We start from the raw sequence: 10,974 nt of genomic DNA, 5'->3' as shown, positions 1-10,974 counted from the left end.
CATTAGCATTGGGTTAAGGATATACCAGACATTTTTTATGCCCTGGACCTCAGAAGTAAAGTGCTATTTCAGTTCTAAATGCATTTAGCGTCAAGGTGGGTCCCTTCTGAAATTCGTGAAGCTCAGCACACCACAGTTGGACTCTCATTGTCAGGTAGGTTGAGCATTCTATTAGCTGATGCTTCCTGGATGTGTTAGTTTTGTAAACTTTTGTCTTTTTTTCCCCTTATTTCTGAGATAAGGCTTTCAAGCATAATTATGGCTTCCCTTTGTGATAGTTAGTGAGCCCTGATGGTTTTGTTTTGATTTTCCCGTGTCATATTTGGAAAACTAGAAGTTCCCCATGTAACCTAGAGGAAAGCTGCCCACAATAAATCATTTATATAGTTCTCATTGGTATATTGTCATACCACAGATTGGTGGCATCACAGTGCCAATTGCCTCATTGGTGGCCTGTATTACCAGATCATATTTCTCCACATTACCAACCAAAAATTTAAAGGCACTCAATTAGTACGCATGCATTCCAATACAGAAAACACATGCCATCAAAAAAAAAAAAAAAATTAAGGAGGAAAAAAAAAAACATAATAACTAGAGGGGTAACAAAACAGCCTAGGGGAAACATCTTTGCTTTTACCCATACTTAATTTTATTAGATTTAGTATAATCTATTTTTACACATTTCCCATTTTCCAGGACAGTCAGGCTCATATGTGGAGAGCAATCCTAAAAGAGAGCTGTCCCGAATCCTGAATCTTGATATATAATTAATGCAATATCCAGCAAAGGTTTTCATTCCAGAATTATACGATATAAATCGATCACTTCTGGATTTGCAAGTCTAGCTGTCATGTGTATCTTGGGCAATCCTGGAAGAGCAATAAACATCTCAGAAGTGACAGGATTAAGAATGATGTACTCCAGCTTCCATTTTACATGCAAGAAAAAAAAAAAAAAGCAACTCAGGATCTCAGAAGCCCTGGTGGTACAGTGGTTAAGCACTCGGCTGTTGACTGAAAGGTCAGCAGTTGCAACCCACCAGCCACTCCATGGGAGAAAAGACCTGGTGATCTGCTCCCATGAAGATTACAGCCTAAGAAGCCCTATGGGGCAGTTCTACTCTATCATATAGGGTTGCTATGAGTCAGAATAGACTCGGCAGCCCACAACCACAAACCATAGAACAAGTTAGTTAAAAACAAAAAACAGCAGAATTTAGGCCCTAGTTTTCCACTCTCCCAGCCTGCCTCCCACCTCTTTCTAGTGTTATGGATGGGCCTGTAATTAACTTTAGCAGCTGGAGGGGTAATCAGCTATAAAAGTGTAGCTTTTATTGCCAAGATCATTCAGTCTCGCATAACCCGCTTTCAAATGAATTCTCTGAAACCTGTATCAACACTCTAGTATCTTCAGGTAAACAGAGCATTTCTTAGATGTTTCATTCCCACAAGCTTTACTCTTGTGTTTTTTAAGATTCATGTGGTGTAAAAATCACTTTTGTATGAATAATATTGCTTTAAGGTTTGGAACATGTTTATTTCAAAATATCTCCTTTTTATAGATGGAAACTGGCTTTTATTTTCTTCACTATAATTCATGCATTTTCCAAAGTTCCTACAATTAACATATTTTACAATTAGAAATTTTTTTAGTTTATTATTTTTTATTGAATTTTAGATGAAGGTTTAGAGAACAAACTAGTTTCTCATCAAACAATTACTATACACATAATTGTATGACATTGGCTAACAACCCCACGGCATGTCAACACTCTCCCTTCTCAACCCTGGCTTCCCTGTTACCACATTTTCTGTTCCCTCCTGCCTTCCAGTCCCTGCCACAGGGCTGTGTGCCCCTTTAGTCTTGTTTTGTTCCACGGACCTGTTCAGTCTCGGCTGAAGGGTAAACCTCAGGAGTGGCCTCATTACTGAGCTGAAAGAGTGTCCCAGGACCATACTGTCAGGGTTTCTCCAGTCTCTGTCAGGTCTTTTTTTTTTTTTTTTTGAGTTAGAATTTTGTTCTACATTTTTCTCCAGCTCTGTCCGGGACACTTTACTGTGATCCCTGTCAGAGCAGTCAGTGGTGATAGCCAGGCACCATCTTGTTGTACTGAACTCAGTCTGGTGGAAGTCATGGTAGATGTGGTCCATCAGGTCTTTGGGCTAATCTTTCCCTTGTGTCTTTAGTTTTCTTCATTCTTCCCTGATCCCCAAGGGGTGAGACCAGTGGAGTATCCTAGATGGCCACTCACAGGCTTTTAAGACCCCAGATGCTACTCATCAGAGTAGAATGTAGAACATTTTCTTTATAAACTCTTAGGCCAGTTGAGCTAGAAGTTCCCTGAGACCATGGTCCCCACAGCCCTCAGCCCAGCAATTGATTCCCTCAGGGAGTTTGGATGTGTCTATGGAGATACCATGGCCTTGCCTTGTACAGGTTGTTCTGGCTTCCCCAGCATTGTGTACTGTCTTACCCTTCACCAAAGTTACAGCCCATCTTTTGTCTATTAAGTGTTTTTCCATTCCCACCCCTTACCTCCCTCGTAACCATCAAATATTGTTTCTTTTTGTCTGTAAACATTTTCATGAGTTTTTATAGTAGTGATCTCATACAATATTTATCCTTTTGTGACTGACTTATTTCACTCAATATAATGTCCTATGCTGAGTTCCTTTTGTTTGTGGATTTCTTTTGTTTTTGTAGATTTTGTTTTTATTGAGACTATGTTTTTCTTCTTTATTTTGGTGAGTAGTCTGTTAACTTTTTATGGTTACCTTGAAATTTATCCTTACCTTCCTAGGTTTGAATAAGTCTACTATTACTTGATATCACCTTGCCTTCCTCTCCATTAGAGAGTTCTATACCTATACCGTTTATTCCCTCTTTTATTGTTATGATATTGTTGTCATTTACAGATTAACTTCTCTGGTTCCCTGTTGCAATTATTTTGGTTTTGTATAGTCCTTGAGAGTTCATTTCCTAGATTAGATTGGTATCTGGCTGGTGCAATCTTGAATCCTAGCTTCAGGCTGTGGTCTCATGTTGTTTGTTCTCAGACTGAAGGACTCCCTTTAATAATTATTTTAAGTTTGGTTTGGTTTTTACATATTCCCTTAATTTCTGTTTATCTGAAAATGTCCTAATTTCACCATCATATTTGAATGAAAGTTTTGCAGGATATATTATTCTTGGTTGGCAATTAATTTCTTTCAAGGTTTTATGTATATCATGCCACTGCCCTCTTGCCTGCATGGTTTCTGCCAAATAATCAAAGTTTGGTCTTATTGTTTCTCCTCCGTGTGTGACTTTTTGTTTTTCTTGAGCTGCTTGCAGGATTTTTTCTTTGTGTTTGATTTTCATGAGTGTGATTATGATATGCCTTGGTGTTTTTCTTTTGGGGTCTGTCCTACGTAGGGTTTGTTGACCTTCCTGGATGGCCAGCTTTTCATCATTCATATTAGGGACGTTTTCTGTCAGCAATTCTTCAATGATTCTCTCTGTGTTTTCTGTTTTCTCTCCTGGCTCTTGAACTCCGATCACTCACATATTTTTGCTTTTGATTTTATCCCACATAATTCCCAGGGTTTCTTCATTTTTCTGTGTTCTTTTTTCAGATTTTTCCTCAAAGCTGTATCCAGTTTTGCTGATGCTGTCTTCCATCATTTCAAATCTGCTCTTCAGCCCTTCTATTACACTGTGCATTTCTGAAATCTTGTTGTTTATCTTTTGGATTTCTAATTGCTGTTTTGGTATGATTTCTAGTTGTGAATTTATCTTGGCATTTTGTTCCTGTATTACTTTATTGAATTGTTCCAATTTTTTTTTTCTGTATATTCCATGAATTTGTCTGCCTTTCCCAAAAATTTGTCTGTTTTTTCCTGATTTTTGCTTCAACTCTTGGATTTCTCTGAATACTAGAGAATTCAATTCTCTGTCAGGTAGTTCTAGTGCCTCTTCTCCCACTTGAAAGTTATCTGGTGTTTAATTTTGGATGCCTACTGGACCCATCCTGTCCTGTTTTTTAAATATGTTTTGATATTGTCTGCTGTCTTTGGGACATTCAGTAGTTATTTTCTTCATTTCTTGATTGTAGATTTGCTTGTTTTGTCCTGCTTTTTTGTTTTATTTGGTTATGTCTGAGCAGATGGGCTGTGCGTTCTTTGTTGTTTGCTGGTCTGTAGTCATGATACTTTTCACCTCCTGTTCTAATGGGCAGGGACAGTCATTCAACTATGGTGCAGCGGGGCAGGCCCAGCTGAAGGGGAGGGGCTAGGAGGGGCTGTTCGTGGCACATACTAGGGCAGAAAGGGTGGGCCAGGAATCAGTGTTGGGCAGGTTCCAGTAGGCTGTGCCTGTGTTGCTTGGGAGTGTGATGTTCAGTGCATGGTGCAGGTAGTCAGGAAAGAGGGTGGAGGTGGTGATGTGCAGAGCTAACAGGGGTGTGGGAAAGAGGAGAGAGGAGAGAAAAATAGGAGCTGAAAACAAACAAGCAAATAAAGAAAGACAAGAAAAAAAGAGTGCTAAGGGAGCTTCCCATTGGAGTGGAGAGATGAGAAACTGAGAAATGGAGAAAACCAAAAAGAAAAATTAAAAATGGAAAAAGAAAGAAAAAAATAACTTGATAAAATTTGGAAAAGAAGAAAAGAAAAGGCCCCGGGGGTGCCGGAGTCCCACTGCTGGGGCTGCTAAGATTGCAGAAGTGGCTCCCAGGCTGCGTAGTACAGTCTGGCTACAGGGGGTATAGATGTCACATAGCACCAGGTATTCAGGAGACAGGAAAATAAGATAAGTGTAGAGAGATGAGAACTGAGAAATGAAGGCAGACAGAAAGGGAAAAAGAGGGAGAAAAGAAAAGAAAGAAATGCCCCCAGGGATCCCACCTATGTCCCTGCTCAGATTGGGAGAGTGGCTCCTAAGCCTTGCACTGCAGCCTGGCTAGATGGGGCTCCCAAGCTGCAAAAAGAAAACAAAAAACAAAACAGAACAAAGCAAAAAACAAGGAGAAAAAAAGCCCCAGGGATCCCACCAGCATGGCCTCACAGGCCAGATGAGTGGTTTCTCAGTCGAGCGTGGCTTCACAGCTTTTCAAGGAGAAGCAAAGATGGCACACGGAGCCAGGTGCTCCAGAAAAAGGAGGAAAAGGTGGTAGGAGGCACAGAAGATACCAAAAGAGACGGAAAGAACCAACATCAGCTCAGGGGCTACGGGATTGCGGACAGGGCGAGTCCAAGCCACCTGAGGCCAAAGCAGTGCCTCCGGGCTAAGAAACTGCTGCTGGTTGGAAGCAGAGGAGGCCGAAGGCGGGAGGAAAAAAAAAAAAAAGAAAAGAAGGGGAGAACTAGAAAAGCGTATATCCTCGCTTGTTACCAGGTGATCTGTCTCCTGCTGGGAATATCATGAAGCTGCTTTTCCATACTTCTGATCCCGGGATCTCCAACGTGGGCGGGGCGAATCAAAGCAGCACGAGTGCTGCACTTCACTGAAGGAAGAGCCACTGCAGCCAGCCCGGAAGCTCAGAGGTAGAGAGAGAATGGGGAGAGAATGAGAATGGGGGGTGGGAAAGCGTGTATAGCCCGTTACTGGATGCTCTGTCTCCTCCTGCGAGTTCTGCGAAGCTGCTTCCCCATGTTCCCTGTCTGCTAATCCTGTACAGGAGTCCCAGATGCCGGATCCGTGCTACATTAGCTGTGGGGCCTTCCAAAGGTATCTCTCCTTGCTCTCCGTCTTCTGTCAGTTTCTTATCCCATTGGGTGCTTGGCTGAGTTCTCTCTTCATTTGGCACTTAAGGTTCCAGGAAGGACGTTTATCTCTGTTTTACTCAGTTTTTTGGATCTTTGCTGTGGAGGGATGGCATGGTGCTTTTGTGTATGGTGTCATGTGGCTGGAAGTTCATAGAAAAAAATTTTTTTTTGAAAAAAGAGTAGAACTATCCAGTTATACACCAATATTTACTAAACACCTGCTTCGTGCTACATTCTATAATAAAACAGTGAAAGCAATAGATAAAGGCATTGCCCTCATTCAAGTGTCAGACAGACAATAAGCAGAGAAACAAAATAATTTGATATTGATGAGTACTAGGAGGACAATAAGGTGCCTTGGTGGTGGAATGTTTAAGGGCTCAGGTGCTAACCAAAATGTTGGCAGTTCAAACCCAGTGGCTCCACAGGAGAAAGACCTAGCAATCTGCTCCCACAGAGATTAGTCTAGAAAACCCTCTGTCACAGGGGGTCACTATGAGTCAAAATTGACTCAATGGAATCTAATAACCACAACAACATCAGGAAGAAAATAAATAAAAGTTATGGATAGAGAATGGCAGGAAAGATCACACATGGCACGCAAGGAAGACATCCCTGAGAATATAATGCTTAGGTTGAAAACTGAAGAATAAAAACTCCAAAAGGGAGTAGCAGGCAAAGAGAACACCTAAAGCAAAGAACCTGGTCAAAGAAGGACTTCGCTTATTCTAAAAGAAAAGCCAGTTGTCATGGAGCCAACTCCAACTTACAGCGACCTCATGTGTGTCAGAGTAGACCTATACTACACAGGGTTTTCAATGGCTGATTTTTCAGATCACCGGGACTTTCTACCATGGTGTCCCTGGGTGGACTTCAACCTCCAACCTTTTGGTTTTCAGTCAAGCACGTTAACCACTTGCACCACCCAGGGAATCGGGACAGAAAGAAGGCCCTTGTAACTGAAGAAATGGAAAGGGGTGAGACAGATGGTAAAATAGGCAGAGGCCAGATCCTTCAAGGGCCCATTAACCATAAAATTGAGCTTTTGTTTTATGTCCTTTTAGGTTTAAAGAGAAGTTACTGAGTAGTTTTTTTCCCTAAGTTTTATTTCTTTTATTGTTACTGTTGAGAATGTTACTGAATATTTTTATGAGAAGCAATGACATGATCTGATGTACATGATTCAAAGGCTTGGCTGCTGCATAGAGAATGGATTGTACAGCAAGTCCTTCAGGAGGCCTTTGTAGTGATCCAGAGAAACGATAATGAACTAGGGGGTGGCAGGGAAGAGAGAGAAACAAGGCATCAAGACGTATTTTAGAAATAAAGACGATAGGAGCTGCAGCTAAATTGAGTATGAAGGATAACAGAAAGGGAGGTGATGGGACATTAAAACAAACAGAAGGAAAAAAAGAAAGACCTCAACCATCCATACTTTCAGTAATGGGATGGCCAAATAGGTGATTGCCTATAAATTATCATTTGAGGAAAATCCACAGAACTGTCTGGAGGAAAAAAAAAAAAAAAAAAAACCACTATTAGCAACAGATTCCTTGAATTGATCATTAGCACTGAATTATATTGTTGTTTTTGTTAGGTGCCATCCAGTCAGTATTGACTCATTGCAATCCTATGTACAACAAAACGAAACACTGCCTGGTCCTGCACTCTAAGATAATATTAACACTCAAGATTAATATTGTAAACTTAGAGTCTTGATAAAATATTTGTTTTGTTGTAACTTCTGAGACTAGATACCTTGAGTTCCTCAGTTATGTCAAGTTTTACTTTGTGTCACTTCTGTCACTTTTGAGTCAGTGTGCCATGTAACTAATGACCACAACATTATTTTTAAAAACATTCTACTAAAAGACAAGGACAAAGAAAATAAAGACTTACGTATCAATTGCTACATGTGGGGGTGTTCCTGATCCTAAATGAAGATACTACAGAGTCATTTTGAAAATAAGAGATTTTTTGTGAAATCTGCTTTCAGCTGTCCTTCATGAATATACACTTGTTTGAGACTTGTATTTAAAGACCAAGTGAAAACATATAGAAGAGGTAGTTCATAGAGCATCCAACTTCTCCTCCCCCACTGACCCCGGTGGAGATCAATAAAGCCCGGGGTAATACAAACTAAGGTGAGATGATTAGAACCTTGGGAGACTTTTTTATTGGCTGTGTGAGTCCCCCTTGCTGTGGAAATCAAATAATGTCCTAAACACATTTGACCAAAAGAAAGGAACTTTTTGTGAATTATTTGAGCTTCAAAATTATACCCTCCCCCAGTCCCCCTCACTAAATTTTTCCCTCTCCTAACACAACTCTCTAATCACCCGTATCCTTACCTGGCATGGGGATATCTGGAGAGAGCCTTATATAAGTGGTTACCTATAAGAGTAACTACCTGCTCCTGCAACTTTATGCCCTTTGTCCTGAGGGGTCTTATAAACCTGGAATATTCCAATTAGGAGTTACCCCTAATAGAGACTCTTTAGTGTCTTAAGTCACACTTCAAAAATCTTACATTTGAGATTGTATATACCAGGTAAGGGCAACAGATAACCTTTGTGTTCCTGTTAATATCCTAATTTAGTAAGGGCTATATTCAGAGGCACCTGGGAAGAAAGGGCAGGCAATCTACTTCCCAAAAATCAACCATTGAAAACCCTATGGAGCACAGTTCAACAGTGAAATGAATGGGGTTGCCATGAGTCAGAGTTGATTCTGATATAGATATTGATATGAATATATATAGACATATCACAACGTAGATGTATATATTTATACCTCTTTATATACATATATATCATGCTTAGGAGAGTACACACACACACATAACCATGTCAAAAATCAACTGGATGGCACACAACAAAGACAACATATCTCCCTATATACATATATATTTTATTTAGGAGAATACACACACACACTTATCTATATCTATGTATATATATATATACATATATACATAGATATACAGATATTCTACTGAGTATACAGTCTAATATAATTTCCAAATTTCTCTAAGACACTCTCCTTCAAGAGCTTATCAATTCTGAACAAAATTTAATTGAATAGCAATGAAAATATGAATGAGAGCAAAAGAGCAAACCAGGACAATATTTCGGAATTAAAGAAAGAGTAGCAATTGATACATAAGTCTTTATTTTCTTTCCCAAGAATCTTTAAATATAAATCTGGGTCCCCATCTGTCGTTACAGTGTTATTCCATATTTTCTGGTCTTTTACAGCTCACAGACGCATGAAAATCTTCAACACCCCCAACAACTCCGGCACTGTCACTGGCTTCATCCTCTTGGGCTTCCCCTGCCCCAGGGAGGGTCAGGTCCTCCTCTTTGTGCTCTTCTCTGTTGTCTACCTCCTGACCCTCATGGGGAATGGTTCCATCATCTGTGCTGTGTGCTGGGATCAGAAACTCCATACACCCATGTACATTCTACTTGCCAACTTCTCCTTCCTGGAGATCTGCTATGTCACCTCTACCATCCCCAATATGTTGGCCAGCTTCCTCTCTGAGACCAAGGTCATCTCCTTCTCTGGGTGCTTTCTGCAGTTCTATTTCTTTTCCTCCCTGGGGTCTACAGAATGCTTTTTCTTAGCAGTTATGGCATTTGATCGTTACCTTGCCATCTGCCAGCCATTGCATTACCCCACTGTTATGACTGGACGTCTCTGCACCTATCTCGTGGTTAGCTGCTGGATACTTGATTTCCTCTGGTTCCCGGTCCCTATCATCATCATCTCCCAGATGTCCTTCTGTGGATCTAGGATTATAGATCACTTCCTGTGTGACCCAGGACCTCTGTTGGCACTCACCTGTCCCAGAGCCCCGGTAATAGAGTTCCTCTGGATGATTTTAAGTTCTCTACTTTCACTTATTCCTTTCCTCTGTATCATGGGGTCCTACGCTCTGGTTCTGAGAGCTGTATTGAGGGTCCCTTCAGCATCTGGACGAAGAAAGGCCTTCTCCACTTGTGGATCCCATTTGGCTGTGGTTTTACTCTTCTATGGTTCAGTGATGGTCATGTATCTGAGCCCAACATCCAAGCATGAATCTGGAATGCAGAAGATTGTGACCCTGTTTTATTCTGCGGGAACCCCACTCATCAATCCTCTGATCTACAGTCTGAGGAACAAAGATATGAAACATGCTCTGCAGAAATTTCTTGGAACATAAAAATTAAAGCCTTGGCACCACCTCCAATATATATTGCTAAGTGAATAAATGAATGCCAGTATGTAAACTGCTATTTATGTATAAAAAATATAAACTCGTGTGTGTGTGTTTAAAAAAAAAAATCTCTCAAATGACCGAGAAGAAACCTAGCAGTGGTTGCATCTGGGAAGAGAGGACGTCTTAGATATAATGAAAGGAAAAAGACTTATTTTCACTCTGTACCCTTTGGTACCTTTTGAATTTTGTACCACATACAATATTCTATGAGGAAGAAGAAGGACGAGAAGGGAAAGAAGAAAGATGATGTGTCTACTAGTAAATTTTCTGAGAATTGAGACAATTCCTGGTTTGTTGGGGAATCTAGAAAGTAAGCTAATGGAAAAATGAAGGTGCCAGGACCTGAGAACCTACAGACATTTTACCAGACTTGCTGTTTTTGGAGAAGGTGGGAATTACTTTGTCCTCTGAGGAAGTGTGAAGGAAATTAACTATGATAAAGTTTTAAGTGGTCTTTTTTCAGGACTGTTATTTTTTATCTTCTTTACTCATTAAAAAATACTTAATGGGAGGCGGGGCCAAGATGGCTGACTAGGTAGACGCTACCTCGGATCCCCCTTGCAACAAAGACTCGGAAAAACAAGTGAATCAGTCACATACATGACAATCTACGAACCCTGACCATCAAACACAGATCTAAAGAGTTGACCTGAGTGACAGGTGAGCGAAAAGCTGCGCCCTGAACCAGCAACACCTTCTGGAACCCGCAACCCGCTCCACAGCCTTGAGCTCTCGTGGTTTCCTGGTGCCAAGTGGCGAGGCTGATAGCGGCTTGCTGAGGTGGGGCAGAAACAGGATGCAGCCCTAACCCCTAGCCCCCTGGGGTAACCTCCGTAGAGTGTCAGACAGCACAAGCAAGCTGCACACTGACACGGCTAAAGAGAGAATGAACGATCAACCACGGGGAAGCAGCGACTGTTTTCGGAGCCTGGAGCCAGTGTCCCAGTCAGAAAACCTTAGCACTGGGCT

The 10,974-nt window shown here is 41.0% G+C and overlaps 1 protein-coding gene across 1 annotated transcript; it reads left to right on the top strand.

The window, feature by feature from the left end:
• Positions 1 to 8,917: 8,917 nt before the first annotated feature.
• On the top strand, positions 8,918 to 9,948 carry LOC126083938 (olfactory receptor 11G2-like). The gene has a single exon (XM_049898030.1). It carries the CDS (start codon positions 9,013 to 9,015, stop codon positions 9,946 to 9,948), a length of 936 nt encoding a protein of 311 aa, XP_049753987.1. The 5' UTR covers positions 8,918 to 9,012.
• Positions 9,949 to 10,974: the final 1,026 nt, after the last annotated feature.

The sequence above is a fragment of the Elephas maximus genome, chromosome 10 (assembly GCF_024166365.1).
Source record: "Elephas maximus indicus isolate mEleMax1 chromosome 10, mEleMax1 primary haplotype, whole genome shotgun sequence".
Taxonomy (NCBI): Eukaryota; Metazoa; Chordata; class Mammalia; order Proboscidea; family Elephantidae; genus Elephas; species Elephas maximus.
This window is presented reverse-complemented; position numbering and strand designations above follow the sequence as displayed.